At 42.4% G+C, this 21,772-nt stretch overlaps 2 protein-coding genes across 5 annotated transcripts in view; one reads left to right on the forward strand and one right to left on the reverse strand.

Annotated features, from left to right (window-relative positions):
- LOC110982375 (transforming growth factor-beta receptor-associated protein 1-like) overlaps window positions 1-9,027 on the reverse strand; it is a 39,669-nt gene extending 30,642 nt beyond the window's left edge. The window contains exons 1-8 of the mRNA XM_022240732.2: window positions 8,827-9,027; window positions 6,246-6,298; window positions 4,607-4,700; window positions 4,071-4,169; window positions 2,465-2,494; window positions 2,016-2,072; window positions 1,206-1,310; window positions 122-256 (exon numbers count right to left, since the gene is read on the reverse strand). Of these exons, the coding sequence (XP_022096424.1) occupies window positions 122-256; window positions 1,206-1,310; window positions 2,016-2,072; window positions 2,465-2,494; window positions 4,071-4,169; window positions 4,607-4,700; window positions 6,246-6,298; window positions 8,827-8,901 (648 nt within the window). The 5' untranslated portion in view covers window positions 8,902-9,027. The remainder of the gene's footprint in view (window positions 1-121; window positions 257-1,205; window positions 1,311-2,015; window positions 2,073-2,464; window positions 2,495-4,070; window positions 4,170-4,606; window positions 4,701-6,245; window positions 6,299-8,826) is intronic.
- A 456-nt stretch (window positions 9,028-9,483) lies between these two features.
- Window positions 9,484-21,729, forward strand: fdps (farnesyl diphosphate synthase). Of its 4 annotated transcripts, none has more exons than XM_022240735.2 (10): window positions 9,484-9,894; window positions 12,622-12,754; window positions 13,921-14,061; window positions 14,698-14,778; window positions 14,940-15,062; window positions 16,153-16,241; window positions 16,744-16,816; window positions 17,858-17,935; window positions 18,447-18,581; window positions 19,763-21,729. In XM_022240735.2, the coding sequence occupies exons 1-10, from the start codon at window positions 9,662-9,664 to the stop codon at window positions 19,961-19,963; spliced, it is 1,287 nt and encodes a 428-aa protein (XP_022096427.2). In that variant the 5' UTR covers window positions 9,484-9,661; the 3' UTR covers window positions 19,964-21,729. The 4 variants fall into 4 exon arrangements, with proteins under 4 accessions (XP_022096427.2, XP_022096425.2, XP_022096429.2 ...); XM_022240733.2 differs by having other exon boundaries at window positions 9,485-9,900; XM_022240737.2 differs by having other exon boundaries at window positions 9,876-10,011.
- The last annotated feature ends 43 nt before the right edge of the window (window positions 21,730-21,772 follow it).

A 21,772-nucleotide genomic window follows, 5' to 3' on the forward strand; every position in this document is an offset into this window, starting at 1 on the left:
TAGTACGAAACAGCCTTAAGAAATTGGAGCAATTTTCGAATCTCCACGTGGATGGATGAATTACCACTGACCCCTCCAACAACCATCGCTGGCAATCACCATCCCTCCCCCGGCAACCCACCTTGCCAACTCTTTTGACGACGGGGGAGGTCGAGTCGGCATCGTAGGGGAACAGATCGGTCATTTCGCCCGTGCTGTAATTGACCATCACGTACTGGGCGGTCATCGCAATGCAGATGCAGTAGCCGTCGGTACTCTGTCGAGTGGGAACAGAGAAATCATTGACCGTGTTTCAAAGGGTCCATTACTTTGCTATGAAGTAGTGAAGTGAAACACATCATGTGCACAATTATGTGTGTAAAAGGCGTTAGCATAAGAACCATGTGAACCAATAGAGGGCGTGCTACATTCGTTTGCACTGCACTTCCTGGTTCAAAATGACGTCACACTTTTGGTACTTTATAGCCCTTGAAAATGCACCTCCAAGGCTCAATTAAACTTGTTTTAAAGTTTTGTTTGGCTATTGGTGTATTTGTGATGTTAGGTTGGTTGTTTTTTGGAGGGGGGAAAGAATTTTCGTATTCATGAACAAAACTGTTATGTCATCCCAAGGAGAAAACCCTGATCTTCCGTTGATTTGTGCACACAAAATGCAAGGAATTCTTGACAGTCTGCTGGCCTCTGTTTCCTTTTCTTGGGTGCTTCGCTGTTGTGTAATAGGCCAACAAGAAACCCATTTTCAGAAATGTTTTCAAAACAGAAAATTTGGAATTCACAAGTTGACAGAGAAACCTATAAACTGAACTGACATTGGCTGACATTGTAGCAAATTGTCCAGAAAAGCTTGAACAGATACAAATGATGGAAAAAACAACTCTTTCAATCACTCTTGACCCACAAAAGATGTCAAAGTAGTTTTCAAATACTTGGGAAGAGTATAAAGATGTACAAAAAGTGTGCCTTAGAAGAACAATGATCGCAGGGACTCTTTCCAATTAATGACGTCTTCATGCAAACTCAAAACAATCCACAAAATAACTGTCTTTTTTCAGAGATAAAACTATCTGTGATTTATATTCATTGTTCACAATGGTCAATGGTCCGCACCCCCCCATTGAGACTATGTCCAGGTGTTTCCGGCTAGGGTCACAATGTGCCCACACCCTGTTGAACTGGTGCTGAAATCCTCGGATTTGGAGTCTTACCAGATTGACGGGGATGTCGTTGAGGGTGATCTCCTTGATGAAGACCACTTTGTCTTCGGTGACAGTGTAGACTTGCACTTGTCTCCGTCTGGTAGTCACGGCAATCTGGAAACGAAATTTGAGTGTTACAAATATTTTAAGCAGAGGAATTTTTACCAAACAAGTGGTACCACTAAAAAGAAATTTTTGAATACTACAGTTGAAGGCGAGTCCCTCTCAAGCAAATATGCTACCGTTTGTGCACATTCTACTGAAAATTGGGTACACTCACCATGTGACACTTGCATGCCTGATCTATTACATGTACACGCATTTAACATGTATTAATGTGAATTCTTTCGGCTACAATGAGTAGATGATAAAAACAACCAGAAGTCTGTAACAAGTCTGTCTCAAGTCGAACCACAAGTCTGATCTCAAGCAGCCAGTAACAAACAAGGACAAAGGATTGCTTCTGTTGCCAATCATTTGAACAACCTGCGGATAGACCTGAGACTGAACGTGCTGCATGACTGATGGTGCACTTGTGCGGATTTGATTGAAATCTTGTAGATAATGCCATAGTGCAGATACAATGTAGCTGAAAACATGGGCTGCACCTAAATGACTTTGGCTATGGCTATGGCTTACAGATTCCACAGGTGCATGTGTAATTTCCCAGCAGCAGCGAAAAAAAAAATTCAGAGACAGCTTATAGCACATCTCCTAAAATGATGCTGAATCAAATATTATCACCCCTAAGTGGTGGGCATATCTATTCCAAAATCTCTATTCGACTATTGAATGATTAACATATTTGAATATTCATACCTCCAAACTGAAGGGGTTGCTGGACCGGGGGTTGCTGTTAACACAGAAAGATGAAACCTAGGAGACAAATGGCAAGGATGGAACTTGAGAACTTGGATCTTGTAAGCTGAATGTGGGCCATCTGAATGTTTGTCATCTGATGGTTATTGTGAAGTTTTGCATTTTCAATCATCTTGAGTATATCACATTTCCCCTTAAAAGAGCAATACACATGTACTAAAGTGAGGTTCCAATCCAAGTTCCAATCTAGGACCATAAGAACCCTGTACCAGAATCCTAATAAACTCTCAAATTGTCAACATCTTTCTTCATTGTGACACTTCATCAGGTAAATGTATTCTTGTGTATCATGTTGGTTCGTTGTGAGGATATCCATCCATCACATCAAATACGGAAAACCTTGGCATGGATTTCGTGGGACTCTTGCTTGCCGAGGGAGTCGTACTCACCCCTTTGATTTTGGCTCCACTCATAATGGGCTGGAGAGAGAACGGATCAGAACAAGTCATGAGATGAGTTGAGAAATGACAAGTTTAGGAGATTACTTCAAAAAGAGCCTTGTTCGTAAACAGACACAACTTGTGGTGCACCCTCAACACTTGGCAAGATTCATAATTTTCCTTGCTCTGTTCCACATTACACTGATCACTGCACTCCCAGTCAGACTAGTTGCCAATTTCCACTGTCACCGTGAGCTGCCGACAGCTCCACCACCTACTTCTTCCCCACAGCTCCAAACGCAGTCTGATCAGAGACAGTCCCATCAATTGCTGCAAAGTCATGCAGCAACATGGCCATCACACGCACGGTCACAAGTCATATTGCAAGCCTGGTCGCAGATAACCCGGGGATAGAGCAATGACAAAGGGATGCTCCTATCACAGTTCGTTAGGATAGTCTGTGACACGAGACGTGATGACTTGTGACCGACAAGTGATGCATTCCACCGCGGTGAAGCACCAGGACACAGCTCTGATCAAGAAGCCTCAAACACCAGAGTAATCACTTTAACTGTTGGTGCCCATGTCTACGGATACGCTGCTTAAAAACTCAACTTAGTCACTCAATATCTCAACTTGACTACTGCTACATTCTGCTCTGGTACAGTCATTTGCAAAAGTTCGGGACCAGCCATACAAAATGCAATAACCGGAAGAAAACAACAACCTTACACCAATCAATCATGGCAACTTATGTTTGTTTTCAATGTGTAACCTCGGTACCTGGGTTACACAGCTATTTGATGACATTTCCATGATTTGAAATGTTAACAGTCTAATATCTAGTGTGCCCTCCTTTATTTCTGATTGCTTAGACTGGCTTTTATTACCCCATGCTGCCTTGCAGACAAATGTACAAGACCTGCCTTTGCAACAGAAATTTCATTCAAATGGGTATACAGCACTGCACTGATGTTATGCACCACTGTAAAACATGTCAAGTAAGCATTCAATGAGACAATGTAATACAGGCCGAGTGACAGAAATACCAGTCAAATTCCAGGTGGTCTTAAACTTTCGCAAGCGACTGTATTGGGAAGATTTCGGAGGCACGTCAAGTATTTACAAAGACGGGATCCCGTCACTTTGGTGAAGAAAGAGGCGACACCCAAACTGGTGAAAATTTGTGCTTAAAACTGTTGAATAGCTAGTTCAGTTCATAAAAAAATCTGGTAAACACACCAGGTACTGCCTTTTTAAACAAAATTGAAACAAACGACATATACAAGCATCCTACAGGATAAGTAAACACATTCTAAGCAGCACAGAAGTTGGTTCTTAGATATACTGCTCGGTAACACAGCAACTTTTCATTTAACACACTCTGATTATGTTTGGAAGAATCCCTATGAATTTAAAAAAAAACAGTGAGTAGATTTGTTTTTCAGTTCTAGAATTTCTTGCAGTACATGTACATCGTGTTGGCCTGAGGCTGTGTTTTTAAACAGGCTTCCAAAATCACAGCTACAATCGGTTCATCAGCATGCACGCCCATGTGCTTTCCGTGGGCAAAGATCTAAACCTAGCCCTCGTCTTTGATTGTTGGAGGTCTCACCTCCAGATTAAACATGTTGAGCAGGCTGATGACGTTGTCGCACAGCACCAGGATTCGGGTCAGCGCCGAGGCTGCCTTCAACTGCTGGATGGGCTTTTTCTGCAAGAAACAATGAGCATGCACGTTTTGTTGGTTTTTTCACAGATATAGCGACTTTTTCTGCATTCCTTGCCACATTCCCCAGTGCCAAAACAGCAAGATGCGGGACACGTAGTCTCTATGGTAAATGGAAGAAAATTCATAGATTTTTACACACATGCTGGCTGTGATAGATTGAGGGAACTGCCTTCCATACCACACTTTGAGTTTTGAAATATGGCTTGCAACATTTCAGATATAATTAACAAATTTAAAATTATTCATCAGCCTGAACAGGCATTAATTTGCAATGAGCTTAAAATGGCATTGTTTTCTTTCTTCACTCCCTTGTTCCCAAAGTGAAAAGATTAGCGTCGCTTGCAAATCAATATGGCCGACTTGAGAATAAAATCTATTGAGTGTGGTGCTTTGAAAAACTTGTAACAGCACACACTCACCACCGCAAGGTACTTATGTGACTGCTTTTCACTGGAATACGTGATCTTCCCATTAGGTAGTGTCTTCTCTTCAACTAAGAAATGGATCACAAAGCTGCGACAGAAATACAACAGGTGAGGGTGAGAATTCACAGAGACATTCATTCTAAATTAAATAATTTCTAATAATTATATTTTATTCATTTATACAGTGCAAATTTCACACAGGTATGTTCAAAGGCGCTGTACAACAAAGACATTATATGTGGTTGAGTGAATGGCAAACAAGCACACCTCAGGTGGTCGCCAAGCAACCAACATCCACCTACATGTATATCTACAGACAGGAGACAATAAGAAGCAGTTACAGTTTTAGAGGTGGGAGGGAAACCCCAGAGAAGAAATTTCTGAGTAAAACCCACGGAATCAGGTAGGGACTGTAAACCTGATCCACATGCGGACTGAGCTGGGAATCAAACCCGGTGTGGTGGTCTCAGCTGTCTCCCGGTCTCAGCGGCCCCCCCTGACGTAGCCGGACATTTCAGCACGACACAAGCACGGTCTCGTTGGTCTTCCGTGCTGAGATGTCTGCATGACTAACTTGCACGGTACTATAAGCGGTGCTATTATCAAAGTTTGATGTAGGCCTATGTACAGTACACGTCACGTACAACGTGAAGCATGCATGGACTGCACTGCTCAGCACGCCACTTAAACGGACGACTTTCCCATTGTGCGCAGAGATGGCATGACGTACTTTTACCACATTTGGTAAGGGGGACCACTGAAACCGGGAGACAGCTAAGGCCGCCACATCGGGCCGCAGGGATGGAAGGCAAGGGAAGGACTGTCAGTGCTTCACCGACCCGACTCCCCCAAAACGCAAACCAGCAATACTAGTACAGTACATGTATGTTTGGAAATAACGACAGCTATTTCACAATCTTTTCAAATACTTGAGTTGGTAAGTTGCTCAACTTACCAACAATCAGAAGATTAAAAAGGCAAGACTACAAAATAAAAACATGTATACATACATGTACCACAAAAGTACTAAATTTTGTGAAACTAAAAGACTGCTACACTAGACTTCTACACAGTACACATTGTTAACAACCAACCATTTGATGCATACACTAAACAAAGAAGTTATAAAGGCAGTTCAGTATTTACTTGTGAACAACAAATACATGCGCACTAGGTCTCCCCCATCAAATAAGGTTGCAAGTGGAATAAAGCTTAAAGTACAAGAGATTTACAGCTTCAGACACAGAGCTACGTATGATAAATCACCCAAGGCATTAATTTGTGAAAGAGAAATGCCTTTCAGCATAAACGTGCACGACTAGAGCTTCGTCTCTTTACAGTAGATAACCCCTCTTGACGGTTCTCATCAAAAAGAACAATTGCGAGGAGTGTTGGAAGGGTAAAACTTAGAAGTTGAGGGCTTTCATCCCGATCGTAAGTAAAGTTTGGACAACATTTGGAATCTTCTTACGTGCATGGTACTTCAGGGGTGTGAGTGGCCACTTAAAATCAAAGCTGAAAACAGCTAGCAAAAAGCTGACATGTAAAAAGTTCTCATACTATTGTACAGACCTGGTGGACAAAAAAGCTGAAATCAGCTAAAAAGCTGGATTCTCACACCACTGGTACTTACCAGTCGCTGGTGCCAATGTACAGGTTTTTCCCGCAACATTCAATGCACTCAATCTGTGGGAGAAACAAATCACAAAAAGATGGTATTAGGATACGGTGCATTGAATGACAGATCTTCAAGATCATTCCTTTTATTCTTAAAAGAAAAAAAATCAAAGGCAAGAATTTCATATAGGACCATCACAATTTTGAAAAAGGGGCTTGTTACCTCAGGAGAACAGGTTTCTATGAAGTGCCGGCCGTACGTGTAGGGTTTGTCTTGTTTGTGTTACAACACTCCAATAATAAAAATTCTGATAGTCCATTACGGAGTTCTTTCCAATTTGGGGGAGGGGGGATGGTGGCAAGAAAAGGGGAGATTCGGTACCTAACAGGAACAGATTTACACAGCAGGATAAACTCGCCGGTGTTCTTGACACATGGAAATTGTGATGGTCCAGTAATATGGAAATTTTTCTAGGGCTAATTAAAAAATCTCACATCACCATAATACACAGTAGTATTTGGTGTGGGCAGCAACCTGCATATGTACATGTACATGTAGGTCTCCTGTGGATTTTTACATTTGTAAAACTTGAAGAGACCATGCAACAGAAACAGAATCCACTGCTGTATTCTACTTAACCTTATTTTATTGGTTTGCTATTTTTATCTGTGTTTTGGGGGCCTTTTGGTTATGCTAACATGGATTTGCAAATTCATGAGAAAAAACTGTGATGTACAAAACTGTAATTCAAGGTACTAAATCTCAATGTTCAATAGAATTGTGCACAAAAATTGCTTGATTTTTAATACTTTGCTGTTGAAAATTTTCATTTCCTTTTAAAGGCGATTTATTGTTGTAAGTCCAGTCCGGCAATTTATTAACCCTAACCCTCCTCAATCCTCCAAAATCCTTCGGGCAATTTTGGAGGATTGATGGTGAATGGCAAAAGTGCATGGCTGATTGCGAAGGATGCCATGCATGAAAGTCAAGGGTTAGATCTTGTGTTGTTTTGCTTTGTCCAGCATAAATTCAGCCCAATATTTCTTTTGAATCAACCACATTGCTCAAGAATGCCATTCACACCGCCTCACCATAATGACAGGAATTGCCGGGGGGATTTGGAACGATTGAGGCAGTAGGCACACCTCCAAGTAACATTTTCAAGAAATTTTGGAGGATTGAGGGAGAATCCAATTTTTTCACCCCCGAAATTGGAGGATTTGGGGGATTGAGGAGGGTCCCTAGCAAAAAAGGCCTGGGGGTTAAGTTAGGGTTAAAGCAAGCGTGCAACCTTGTCTCAGAAATGTTTCCAAAGAGGAAATTTGGGGCTCAGAATCTGAGCATGAAAACAGGCAAACCGAACAATGTCAAGGTTGCTTGTATAAATAAGTGCACTAACAACTGATTTAAATGTAATTCCTAAAAAGATTTCAAACAGTTTTTGTACACTGAAAGAGACTTTAAACATTCACAAAAAATTGATTGTGAGAAAAAAAAGAAAACAAGCTATCTTTCATAATCTCTTTAAATCTAACCCTCCTAAATCCTTTACAATCCACAAAGAAGTATTGTAGGAATCTGAAGGATTAAGGGAGAGACCAGCCCCTCTTACTCAACATGTGGCCTGATAACTAGTATTAGGCATCCTTACTTTTTGGAACCCCCTTACAGGTGCTATATTTTTTGCTTTACTCAACATGTGCAAGTTTTTTAACATCTTAAAATACATATAAATACAAGGTGTGAATCAGTCCGAATTCTTATTTGCTGCCACTGCAAGTTAAAAGAGTCTCATTTTAGGCACTGAGGAGTCAAATTAGGGGCGAACACTGCTAGAATACTTTCAATTCAGTCAGACTTTCATATACATGTACAGACATCACTTAGGTCATGAGAACACACTTACATGTACATTGTAAGCCAAAAGGAACACAGTTTCAATGTGATCAAAGCTACCGGACAGGCGGTGCTCAGGAATCAGTCGTCAGCCCGCGTGTGCCGACAAGGCATGCTTTTGTGAATGGTCCGCCAGGCGGACGTGCCATGATGTCATCTCAAGGACATTACTGTCCAGTTCAAATCAGGATTTGAACAAGATGGCGACTTTGAGCTTGATGACAAGAGCAAATTTCCAAGTTGAAGGGGAAATTATTCTTTTCTTCTCAAATGTGAGTAAACCTCATTAAGTGAGAATCTCCAATTAGGTGTATGTAATCCATACACCTAAATGGGATTTCAGAAGGCATTTTTGCTGAGTCCCCACTTTTTAAATGGACCGCTGTGGGGCCTAGGATACGGAGAGAGTCCAGTAGACTGGCCCCCAGTCTGGGGCTAGTAAGCTAGTAGTAGTAGTACTTTCATCATGTTCATACATAGCAGAAGCCATGAGAATGCAATGTAGGCCAAATGATATTACAGCACATATTTATTCTTGGGCTAGGCGCTAGGCCCTAGCCATGCAGCACTGCAGCAGAGAGCAGGCAGCTGGTACAGTACAGTGGTAGGAGTAGGCCTAGTACTAGGGCTAGTAGTAGTAGTAATGCACACAATGATACATCATGGCCTACATCATATACCGAGTGAGACCGGTACTTACCGAAGTTCTAGCCTTCTCGCCCAGCAACTTGAGCCTCTCAATGGCCGGGACTAGCTCAAATGCCTTGACACTCATCTTATCCACGGGCTAGTCTCCTTGACGTGCCAAATAAAGCCATGAATGGTCGACATTCAATTAATTGGGGGGGACAACCTCAAAACGGTTCTGCGGGGAGTTCACTTACTAAAAGGCGCCCTCACGCGTTAAACATTGGTTGAATATTTTTATCTCAGCCTCTGGCCGTACCGTACGAATCTACGGGAAGTGGCTGCAGCCGCTTGGCGCACGTGCATTTCAAGCCGCAGCCATGACTCGCGAACACGTACGTCCAGGCAAATCCACATGATAGATTCGTTTCAAAAGGACATCACATTAAAAGACATGAAATCTTTGAACTGGGCTATTTATGCACTAAATTTCTAATGGCAAAATCTGCGTGCAATAATACGTATCTCGTCTAACTACGCATGCTCCAAGTTATACTGTCACGGTTATTTGCCTAATTTTTCCCCCGAGAAGTACATTTCCTGGGTCAAATTTGAAATACAGATTGTACGAATGTGCTGGTTACGATCTTCAAGAAAAGTAACGTGTCGAACTTTTAAGGTGTTACTGCCCCTTTTGGGCACGCCCACCCTTTTACTGAATATTCATTATTTTACACATAAAAGATGGCGCCGGTTGACCCTGCTGCCTCTTGATCATGTTGATCTAAAAATACCTGCCCTACTCTTTGGAATGTCTCAAAATAGCTCCCAATCTGATACAGTCGTCGAGCACAGATGAAAGAACAATACAATCTGGATCTTGTGGGCCAACACTCCGAGCTATTTTGATGCTGGGTCGAAAACTTCAACTAATTTTGGAGTTAGGCTTGGGTTTGTTGACAAGGAAGGAAGGTTTCGTACATGTAGGCGTGCGTGGATCGTCGAAGATCATCCGATGGTTTGATCAACGGTGTCCAATCAGGACCGCTTCAAGAGTCGTGTCGACTGTCAATCACCTTCCCCTGGCCCTACTCCACCGGCATGGAATTAATATGAATAGCACGGGGGTGGTTCATACAAGGTGCTGGTAAATAGACCTACTTGAATAAATTCCTTTTTTTTTTTGCTTACTGCATTCACTTGACTCACTTCATCGGTCCGCTACATGTAGGGGCCTAGGCCTAGTTCAAGGGCCTTGGTAAGTGTAGATAAAGCATCAAGCTGGTTTAGTTATTCCGGGCAGAACCTTCGGTCAAGAAGATCGAGTTGCTAGCGGGAGGACGATCGATCGTTACTGCTTTTTATCATCGGCATCAAGACTATATCTTATTTTTTTTAAACAAATCAAATTGCATTTAGGGGTCTACCTGGAAGATCTGTAACCTGTAATTGTAAGTGTGCTCTACATCTTTGTCATATTCGTGTTCATTCAATTCATTGTAGACAGGTAGGCTAAGATATGCATTTACATGTACATGTAGGGACCTACATGTACATGTGTATACATGTGTACATGTATGTACAATGCAGTTAGGCCTACGGATTAGGAGCTAGGAGGACGAGCCGCAGCTAGCTCCAGAAGTCCGCGATTTTTACCATGGAGGAAGTATTTTATGTGTTCTTCCACAATATAGAAAACTGTTGAATTCCTTGTCATTTATGTTTTTATGCTGACGTAATGAAACTTAATTAGTGGTAATGAGAGTGTGGGACGGTAAAATCATGGCAAAAGAAATATCCTTCCTCCTTGGTACCGGTAATGGTATATGCATTTAGCAAGTTGTATTAACATGTAGCCTAATTTTATTTTTTAAAGTACGAATGTGATTGGTTGTGAAAAAATTAATATTGCTTTCTTTTCGAATTTTCCATTTCCAAATATTTCTTACTATGCCTTCATTTATTTGTATGCCGGTACCATTTTGCCCTCAGGTACAGCATTTGTATTGTGATTTTACTTGTTCAACTTTGATGATATTTGACTTGGTCCTGAATTGCTGGTGCCTTGGAGGCTATTGATCCTGTCCTAGTTAAACAAAGCTGTTACCCTCCAGATCTGCATGAAACCTCTATTCACATAGGTTGTCATTACCGTATCTTACTGATCACTGACTGCTGCTGAATTGTATTAAAGGTCAGCAGTGTGGGGAACGGGATTAGGACAAAACCCTAACAGTTCTGCATAAAATTTGGCTTGCAATACTCAGTACTACAAAATACTAAGCAGTAGTCTGAGCCTGAAGGACCTAGCCCTACAAATTACTACTTCTAGCTAGGTTACTTCCATTGTTGCTCGTACAGAGAAAGCCATGCATTCATAGTGCCACAGCACTGTAGGGTACATTGTCTTATCTATTGTATTTTATGGCTACAGAGAACAATAAGGTAATGTCCTCTTACAAGCGACAGCGCTGAATACTACATTTTACTGCTAAGAAGTACTTTGTAGTATTCAGGGCTGTTAGGGTTAACGAAACGTTCAGATGTCATTTCTCTTTATCTTTGAATAAAACAATCCTCCAGGGGTATGAATCTACCAAAAAGAAAAGAAAAGAATTTATAGAAAGTTTTAAAAAATAGGAATACACAGTAGGTTGAAAAATCAAGAAAAAAAACAACTTTGAATCAAAGAGCTACGTGTAAAGCAACATTTCCGTGACAAAATGAAATATGAAACTCTATACATGTAGATTGCCAATGGTCATGGGGATTATGGCACAATGCCATAACTATAGAATTAGGAAGCCGGGCTGGTCATTGGTTGAAAACAACCGTGCTGGTCGGGAGTGTTCATTTTGTTGGTAGGGACCCGCATGCAACGCATATATCTCATAGTCACTCATGAACCAGCTTAGTGGAGGTCCTACCAAAGGAGCCTCCATTTCGAGGAAAATCAGGCTCTCTCCTGGTCCGGCTCAGGGCCCTTACCGGCACTATATACCGGCACTTGTAGACAAGCCTTCGGGGGCAAACACTGAGTATACAGTGTTATAATACACGTCGGGCAGGGCAAAAATCCAAAATTAATGTACGTGTGTGGTTGTAAAATTCCTTGCAAAATTTGGGTGGCTAGGCTATTTTAATCTGTACCGTTCTGGCATGTGCACCATACAAAGCCCATGTGTTTCTTTGTAGTTCAGTGGGTTAGAGCACAGAAAATAAAGGTACACGTAGAAGACAACGACAGTCATATCTGGGCAACAGCACGGCATTAGTCTACAGAGATGTTAAACACCTTTCCGCTGGCATACCAGTATAAGTTCTCATTTCCTTTGCCGGGTAACAAAATTTTGTCTATATTTAACTATGAAAGACTGCATGTGGTGCTGGTACCAAAGATACGAATTAAACCGGTTTGCAGACTGGTAGCTCGCTTCCAAATTCTTGAAATTACAAGCGCATAGAGCTGGAAAGTACATGTATCAGCGACTTACAACAGAGGTTGTGGATGGCGGCCAGTTGGAGATCTTTAACTGGCCGCCTTTTGTTCCACTGGGATACACTTGAGTACATTTACATGTAGATCTTTTTTGCCACTCTTCCATAACAAAAGTAATTACTGGAAAGATAGCTGCTGTGCACAACCTCTCTATGTTTAAATCCCCAGAGATTTTTTTTCGAGCTTGTGGATCAACCTTAGTGACTGTGCTTGTTATTAGCAACTACTGCACAAGTTGGCAGATAGATACCCAATGAGCGAGATTGATGCAAGTTGACGAACTGAAGAAATTTTGGAAAGAGTTGTGAATTCGTGTGACATTTTTTGTCTAATTGACTATATTTTTCCCCTTGCTGGCATTCCGTGTAGCTTCACCATGGCAGATTACAGCAAAGACGATGCCAACAGGTTTCACGACGTCTTCAAGGGGCTCCTCCGAGACATCACCGAAGACGACGCCGCCAATCCCGAAATCCAAGATGCAGCACTCCGATTTGAGAAGGCAAGTTGGAAACTCGGTGGCACAGCGTGTCCCAGCTAAGTGATGCAAGCGAATACTGAGGACTTTTCTGGCTTGACGGCAGTTTCTATCTGATCGTAAATTTGCTTTTGGCAATCCAGAGATATGGCACTGTAAACACAAGCAATCCAAATTGACTTTGTAATGCATGTACTTTTTAGAAAACGAGGGTTCTCTGTATTCCAAAAGGTAACAGCGCACGGTGCTGTAAGTATCTGTCAGTTGGTTTTCAGTGTCCCCTCTGTAAGAAAAAGATATGTGTGCACACCCATAATTTGCTCCCTGTCTCCTAGAAATTGCACCCCAGTTATGCCACGGGCTCTGATCAGACCTTTGTTGTAACATCAGTAGTCACCTCGCAGAGGAATGTGGGGAGTTTCCGAGAAAAAAAAGGCATATGCAGCGACAGCCTATGTCCAACACTTCGCCCGACTCTGGCTAGGATAGATGCACAGGTTTATTGCACCCGGCTGCAGCCGCCATCCATTGGCCTGCATGTTGCTTGTGGACAAGTCATAGCCACAGCCATAGCTGTCTGACGCAGCTGTAGTTAAGGCTCTGCAACATGCAGACACCATTAGCCAAGATCGAATGCAAATTACTCAAAAGCTCAACCTCTGGTTAATGGCTTCTCACCAGTGCACTCAAGTGTGTATTTGCCTGCAACTGGGGAACCCCTATTGTTCCTCTTTTGTTTGTATGTTTTGTACACAGTTGTCAATCCGGGACCCTCTGCCAATCGGGGACCTTATTGTCCTCTATTGTTCAGGGTCCCCAATTGAATGCAGAAACAAACTCACATACACACTCTACAGCACCACTTAGATGACACTTGTCAAAGTATTTTACCATACCTGTTGTCACATATTGTCATTGTGTTTATGGTGTCTATCATGTCATACAGTCACTTTTATGGCACTGGCTTCGTTTCAGCAATGGGACTGTGCCCCCAAGGCAGGCCTTGCTTCCAAGTTTTTGATCAGATGCATGTAATCCCACCATCCTTCATTCAGGTGACTTTGGTCAAACTCCAGTTAACTGTCGTCATCGCTTGAACTTGCCTATTGAGAAATACTGGTCAGAGAATAATTTTGTGTGGGTTCAAATGAAGAAGCTCCCTGATCAAGTTATTGATATCTTTCCCACAGATGATGGATTATAACATCCCCCATGGCAAGCGCAACCGTGGGTTGACGACTGTGGCATCCTTCAGATACCTCGCCAGTGCATCGCAGGCCACTGATGCCAATCTACACAAGGCTATGGTGTTGGGATGGTGCGTGGAGTGGGTACGTCTTAATTCAAGTCTCAAGTTTATTTAATGAACTACAACAAAGCATTCCTTTATCAATTTCCACCCTGTCATCTGTGACTGGTCTTGTTTGTGATCTTGTGTCTGGTCTTGTGACTGGTCCTGCGTCGGATCTTGTGATGGTCTCGTGTCTGATCTTACGATGGACTTGTGTCTGATCATGTGACTGGTCTTGCATCTGATTTTGTGATGGTCTTGTGTCTGATCTTGTGACTGGTCTTGCGTCTGATCTTGTGATGGTCTTGTGTCTGATCTTGCGATGGCCTTGTGACTAGTCTTGTGATGGTCTTGTATCTGATCTTGTGTCTGGTCTTGTGTCTGATCTTGTGATTAATGGTCTTGTCCACAGCACTGATTAGGAAAATATTAACTGGAGGCACTACGAGTTACTTTGAGAAATGGGCACTGCCTAGTCAGCCACAATCTGCCATATAGTTCTGCTGTACTCCCAAGCCGCCATTAGTTTACAAAGAGCATGTGATTTAAATACACTTTGAGCCCCGAAAAACTGAACATCCAAAACTCAATGGGTGACTGCTGTCGCAATGTTTTTCACAGATTTATTGCAATAATGTCCTTGTTTCCTTTCATTTCTCACTCTCTGCTTTACCAGCTCCAAGCTTACTTCCTCATCGCTGATGACATCATGGACCAATCCAAAACAAGAAGAGGTCGGCCCTGCTGGTTCCGCAAAGTAAGGTCGCAATCCAACCTATTTATCTTTGACCAGTACAGTAAGATATGCAACTACGGAAGCGTTACATTTTCTTTGCTTTATGTGATCACTCACATTTTGCAGCTCCGGTGTTAGAAAAACTCCACTTTCCCCTTTTTTGTGTTAAATATTTTTTGTAGGCTGATGTGGGATTGGATGCAATCAACGATTCCTTCTTCGTTGAAGCCGGTATCTACAAGCTGCTGAAGAAGCATATAGGAAATGAACCATACTACGTTAGCGTGTTGGAACTTTTCCACGAGGTGATGAGTAGTTAATGTAAAAGTTTTATTTACAATGTATTTCTATCTGCTCGTCCAACGGTGAATTTAATGCAGATTACAGGATGAAGTGACAATTAAGAAGACAATGAAGAAATGTTTAGTTTTAGAGGTTGGAGGAAAACCCTGGATACCTATTCCAGGGAAAACCCACGGCATCAGTCACGGACTGAAAACCCCAGCCACATGCTAACCTAGGCGGGATTTGAACCTGGAACGCAGAGGTGGAAGGCGAGGAAAGAGCCACTACACCAACCTGACTCCCCTGATTTGTACTAGATCATCCCCTCACTTCACAGATCGCATTATAATTTGAATTTGATCCCCAGGACTCAGTTCTGTGGACACTTCCTAAGTCCCAAAAAATAGCTTAGTATATTCCTGTGTTAATAAGTAAAAAATCTAATGAGAACTGACTGCAGGCGCTATGCGTTGCTTGTCAGTTTGGTTGGCGACCTGGGTTTAGTATTCAGCAAATATTTCCTCCACTATGCAGAATTCTGTCCTAAGCTGTTCCTTCGATCTGCGCAGTAGCTGTCAACATATATACATGTAGCGAGAGAAACAATGCAAACAGGCTCAAGTGCTTTCACTGTCAATTTTGCTTGTGTTTTGTCCCCTGGATGGTGTTGGCCACACTTTCCAGCATTTCAGAGGTTACAGGTTCACGTACCATTCTATCCACTTTTCCATGCGTGATTGTTGTTGATTTATATGAATTCTTGCAATGTGCAGGTTCAGTTCTCGACCAATTCTAGTCACTTTCTGAGTGTAGTTGTTTTGATTCTTAAGTTCCAGCAATCCAGAGGTTATAGGTTCACATCCCATTCTGGTCAGAGTTTTTATGTGAGCAGTAGTCATTGATTCTCAAATTCCAACAATTCAGAGGTTACAGGTTCACCTCCCATTCTGGTCAGGTTTTCATGTGTGCAGTAGTCACTGATTCTCAAATTCCAGCAAACCAGAGGTTCCAGGTTCACACCCACCATAGTACCTTGCATGCATTGTAGTTGGTAATGTGGGAACTGCACAAGTTATTTTCTGTGTTATTTATTTTGTTTCCGTCTTCCAGACAACCTACCAGACCGTGGTCGGGCAGTCCCTGGATCTCATCACATCCCCGGAGGGAAACAAAGACCTGAACAGGTTCACCCAGCAAAGGTAGGCGATACGAACAATCCTGACATTGTTCTCAGGGTGGGAGAGATAAAGGGGCCATCAGGGGATATCATCATACACGGGACAGCCAGACGGTTTTTCCCACACGATGGGATACATTTGGGGCAGGGGTGGAGTGAGTAAGAAGGGGGAGGGGCTGCCAACCGAGGAAGATGGGACGAGAGATTTGTGTACAGTGAGATTAGCATGTGGCTTGCTTTTCCTGAGATCAGCTGATTTCCTCCTGATTTTTAAGTTCTTGTGCGTGTCCTTTAAGTTGGAAAGCATTTTGGAAGATCTTATGTTGGTCAGGGTTTAAGATATGATTTGAAGGTTTGAATGAATATAGGCTCGATCGCCACGTTTTGGACTCCAACAGCTGGAGTTGGGAAAAGACAAAGTGCCTTTCTCTCAGAAGTCGGTCCTCTCCCTCATCTTAGGCAAGTGGCACATACAGCCATTATGCTAAAGTGTCGAGTGATAAATCTGTTGTTTCTATTTATAGGTATGATGCAATTGTTAAATGGAAGACAGCTTTCTACTCGTTCTACTTGCCTGTAGCCTTGGCTATGTACATGGTAAGTTTGTAGTGGGGTGAAATTAAGCGATTACTTGGAAAAAATTTGTAGGCACGGTTTGGGAGTTTCTTGCATCAGTCAATTGAAGCGTTTTGCCTCAAGTACAAGTATGGAAAAAAGTCCTTGAGTACAAGTGGTAGTACTGCAGCACTAAAGTTGTAGCTGAGTATTAATATGAGTACCAAAACAACCTTGAGTACAAGTGGTAGTACTGCAGCACTAAAGTTGTAGCTGAGTATAAATATGAGTACCAAAACAACCTTGAGTACAAGTGGTAGTACTGCAGCACTAAAGTTGTAGCTGAGTATAAATATGAGTACCAAAACAACCTTGAGTACAAGTGGTAGTACTGCAGCACTAAAGTTGTAGCTGAGTATAAATATGAGTACCAAAACAACCTTGAGTACAAGTGGTAGTACTGCAGCACTAAAGTTGTAGCTGAGTATAAATATGAGTACCAAAACAACCTTGAGTACAAGTGGTAGTACTGCAGCACTAAAGTTGTAGCTGAGTATAAATATGAGTACCAAAACAACCTTGAGTACAAGTGGTAGTACTGCAGCACTAAAGTTGTAGCTGAGTATAAATATGAGTACCAAAACAACCTTGAGTACAAGTGGTAGTACTGCAGCACTAAAGTTGTAGCTGAGTATAAATATGAGTACCAAAACAACCTTGAGTACAAGTGGTAGTGCATAATTATGACTTGTTCAAATTAAAGCAAGGTCCATCAAGAGTCAATGTGGCTCGGTCATCAGGCCACTTTATATCTCTATTTGTCCTGGATGGGATTCTAGTCTGTCACATGTTACTCCCAAGCTAATGCCGGTACCTATCTGCACCCCCTGGGTAGAAAGAGGCGAGTTGGGATAAAGTGGCTTGCCCAAGGACACCGAATATGGGCAGCAGGTGGATTAGCCTCCTCCACCCTCTGATCGTGAGACACCACCCTACCACTAGCAAGTGGACTTGCGTTAAAAATGTCTAGGAAAGTATAGAGACATCTTTCTTTGTCTTGTGTTCCCCGTCTGCTCGGTACAGGTGGGCATAACGGATGCACAGTCTCACAAGAACGCCAAGACTATCCTGCTACAGATGGGCCACTTCTTCCAAATCCAGGTAATCTTGCGTCCAGCTTGGTTTTCCTGCACCACTGCCACTCAGTGGCCAGTACGTGTCGTTACACAGTTCCACAAGCGTGATCATATGTGTATAACTTTTTTGTCTCAAAGATGCCACTTGTAAAAAACAGCAATGGATAAAATTTCTTTCTGTCAACCAATAGGCCTTTGTGATTCCCGCAGATGTGGATCGCGATCAGTGATCCAACGATGATTCACTGACACCAGAACCCACGTAATGGACGGAGCAAACCAGGGTTGGGGTCACTGATCCAGATCGACATCCGAATGAAACAATTGTGGCCACTTTCATTTTTAGTTCTCAGTTAGCTGAACAACTGATTTCTGCATAAGTTGAAATCGTTGTTTTGCAGGTTGGCTGGATGGCTTGCCCATGGTTGTGTTTTGAGCATAGAAATAAAGACAGTCTTTTTAACATACGTGTACCTACCAACAATTTCAACAAAAATGGAATGATGGAAATTTGTCATATTTTTTGTCCATGCCAGGACGACTTCCTTGATTGCTATGGCAACCCAGAGGTTATAGGGAAGATAGGAACGGATATCGAAGAGAACAAATGCAGCTGGTTGGTGGTCCAGGCTCTCAAGGTGGCCACTGCTGAGCAGCGAGAGCTCCTGGAGGTGAGAGGTTTTCCCCAATCCCCCTTGGCAAAACCACAAAGAAGAATTTCTTTTCTTTTTTTTTTCATTCCGCCAAAGAAAAGGCCATCTTTTATCCTGATTTGCCCAGTATTAAGGCATTTGTGAGCTTGTAGAATTTGTTCATGTGATCAGGATTTTTTTGCCCAAAAATACAGGGACAATTGGAGGTTTAATTAGTTAGGGTGAACTTCTTTGCTTTTGGCATAGGTAAATAAAAAAAAGGGAAGGGTTCAAATGATGGTAGCCATTTTAGTGACTCATGGCTTGTCAGCTGTTGAAAAACCTGAGACGTTAGTAATTCATTGTCGTCGTTGACAACCTTACTCCTGGATGCTTGGTAGAATTCTCTTCATCCCCCAATCTGATCTCAGCCCTCCACCCCCCACCCCCAAATAGACATCTGTACCGATAACACCACAGTTTGTTGACGTGTTCATTTTGCTGTGATGCTCAGTGGACGCCCGGGCCTGGCACCATAGGAAACTGCACCCCTGAACAAAGCGTATGTAACGTCATGCAGAACAGCGTGATTGAAAGTTCATGCTGTGAATGGGAATGAGATACACTGTGAAAGGAATCTGCGTTCACATGACACATTTTGCATTTTGCGGACTCCTTTTCCCCCTTGCTATTCATTGCAAATCGAATGTGAAAAGGGCAAAGAATCGGAAAACTGTGCAAAATTTTTGTGAACACGGCGTGAAACCCTTGCATGGAGACACAACCATTCATTATGCTATAAGTGGTTGATGTTCATGAGCCAATAGCCAAATGTGCTACATTTGGCTATTCAGCCAATAAGAAAATTCACTACACACTAAGGGCACTCCAATTGGATAATCAAAGCTTCTAATCTCAATAGATAGAATTCTTTAATAGAAATTTAATTGAAATTTAATACTGTGAATGGCAACGGGAAAGTTTGTGGAAGGAATTTGTATCCACAGTCACGTTTGCATTTTACATGGTGTGAAAACGCTTTTCCACTTCTGCTAAAAAGGTCTGAACATGTTTTCCCACTGAACAAAATGGTTTTCACATTATGGCGAAATGAAAATGAATTCTCTGGGAAGGGAAAAGTGTGACAGGAATTTCCCGTTTCCAGGTTGAATTGAAGGATTGAATCTCAGTGATGGCCAATTTCCTTTTTTTCCTTTCAGGAAAATTACGGAATCGACAACACGGCCAAGGTTGCCATGGTGAAGAAGCTGTACAAGGACCTGGACTTGGAGACGCTCTACCGCAATTACGAGGAAAGCAGCTTCGAGGAGCTGATGGCGCTGATCGACAAGCACAGCGGCAGCCTGCCCAAGGAGATGTTCGTGGCCTACGCTCGCAAGATATTCAAGCGGGAGAAATAACTCATCACACTGGACGTCGAGAGGGGTGGAGCCACCAGCAATATGGGGGGAATGGGTGTCGCTGGGGGGGGCATGAGGGTGCTTGCGGGGGGGTTAAAGGAGACAGGAGAAAGAAGAAAGGCCGTGAAAATTACCAGTTTATTTGAAAATCCTTGGAACTGATCCCTTCTACCACTGGTAATGGTTTGCCAGTTTGCTAATGATGAGTGCTTTCCCAATCCCCCTCCAAAACTTCCTGGTGACACCCATGGTGTGGGGGGGCGTTAATTCCAGATACCAGAAGCTATTTTGGGAATATGCAACTCATTGTGTCAGCGCTAAAAGGTCCGTCCTGAAAAAATGGCCTTATTACAGGTGCGTACCAAAAAATACTGCTTGAAAAATGAAATCTGGCAAAAAGATTGGGGGAAATTTAAGTAGTTTGGGCCCCCCCAAAAAAAGTTTCATGAATAAAATAGCCTGGAACATAGCTTGTTTCATTAAGACATCTGCCGTGCTCGGAATGAGGCCAGAGAGACTTTATAAGACTCTCAGGAGGACCGTTGAGCCATCAAATTGTTCCCTACGTCAGGGCACTTATTTCAAAGGAGAAAATGCATCCCCTGGAGTTTGCATTATATTTCAGGGTGGGCCCAAACCAGAACTGAAATTAGCTTGTGTGGTCTTATGTTGCGTCATTTGCTGCTAAGCACAATAAATAATGGCTTAGCAGAGACCGGTTACCAACTGAAATGATATGTGTTGTATACCACCTGTGACTGCTAATTCGTGGACTTTGGCTGAGGGCATCAATTTGTTAAGCAGTAGTCATTGTGTGGAAAGTGCATGGTGATGAGGAATTATTTATTGGTTTGGCTGGAGAGATGCACATGCACTGCCAGCACAAGGAGGGTAGACTAGGGGCCACTGGCCCCTCCAACTTCTTAGATGGGGGCGGGCGGGCCCCCACTCTTTTGCAGGTCCTATAACAGGGAGGGGCTTGGCCTATTGATGGCTGATACCTGATGGTCTCACACAAAACGCCCCCCCTCCTGGAAAATTGCTCAGCGTCAGTTGTGTACATAAATCTAACCCTGGGCTGAACAAAGAACTATTCTAGAACAAAGCATGGCAAGGCAAGATGTGTCTAGCCCAGTTTGGTAATCGAGTATTGTTTGAGCAATTAAGTTGTCCTGTCAAATATTGAATTGGGCAGGTGTTCTAGAGAATAATGGACATTTCGTAGTAAATGCACAAACAAATAAAGATTAATAATCAACACCAATAAAAATAAATTGAAGACCTCGGACACTCCCAGTTTGGTAGAAATTTCTGTTTCAAGGAGAAAGGTATTTGAAAAGTATCAGCCAAGTACTTTTCATGTACTTTTGTCATAAAATCTTTGTTTTTATCAAACAGCCAGAGTGCTCAAAATTTCGGTCAGTTCAAGTTTGCTGTATCTCCTGAAGATGGATAGAGAATACTACCCACAATGTTGAGAACGCTGACACAGCGCCACTGCGAACTTTTTTAATCACGTTTCTACGTCCACCATGCAAACCTTCAAAATAAGACTAAAGTATTTTTTACCAGAAGTCGTCATTAACTCTTCAACTTTTTTTTTTAAAGTTGGTCCCAGTATGTATAAACTTCTACCCTGGTTGTCAATTTGTAATGAGGCTTTCATAATCATGCAAAAATAAACTAATTTTTCAAATCACCAATTTTACTGGATTTCATCTTTATCAAATAAATGGCTCAGTGACAAGCCCTATGTGTTTTCTGCAGTCCGTCTTTGGTACATGGTTTTTTCATGTTCGAGTAAATAGA

Source organism: Acanthaster planci, linkage group LG21 (genome assembly GCF_054643075.1).
Source record: "Acanthaster planci isolate LZ-2023a linkage group LG21, COTS_SCS, whole genome shotgun sequence".
Classification (NCBI taxonomy): Eukaryota; Metazoa; Echinodermata; class Asteroidea; order Valvatida; family Acanthasteridae; genus Acanthaster; species Acanthaster planci.

Coding starts and splice junctions, on each gene's coding strand:
- fdps (XM_022240733.2), top strand. CDS start 9,662: ATGCTGGGTCGAAAACTTCAACTAATTTTGGAGTTAGGCTTGGGTTTG. Junction 14,779..14,939: donor GGCCCTGCTGGTTCCGCAAA/GTAAGGTCGCAA, acceptor TATTTTTTGTAG/GCTGATGTGGGATTGGATGC. Junction 17,936..18,446: donor GCCACTTCTTCCAAATCCAG/GTAATCTTGCGT, acceptor TGTCCATGCCAG/GACGACTTCCTTGATTGCTA.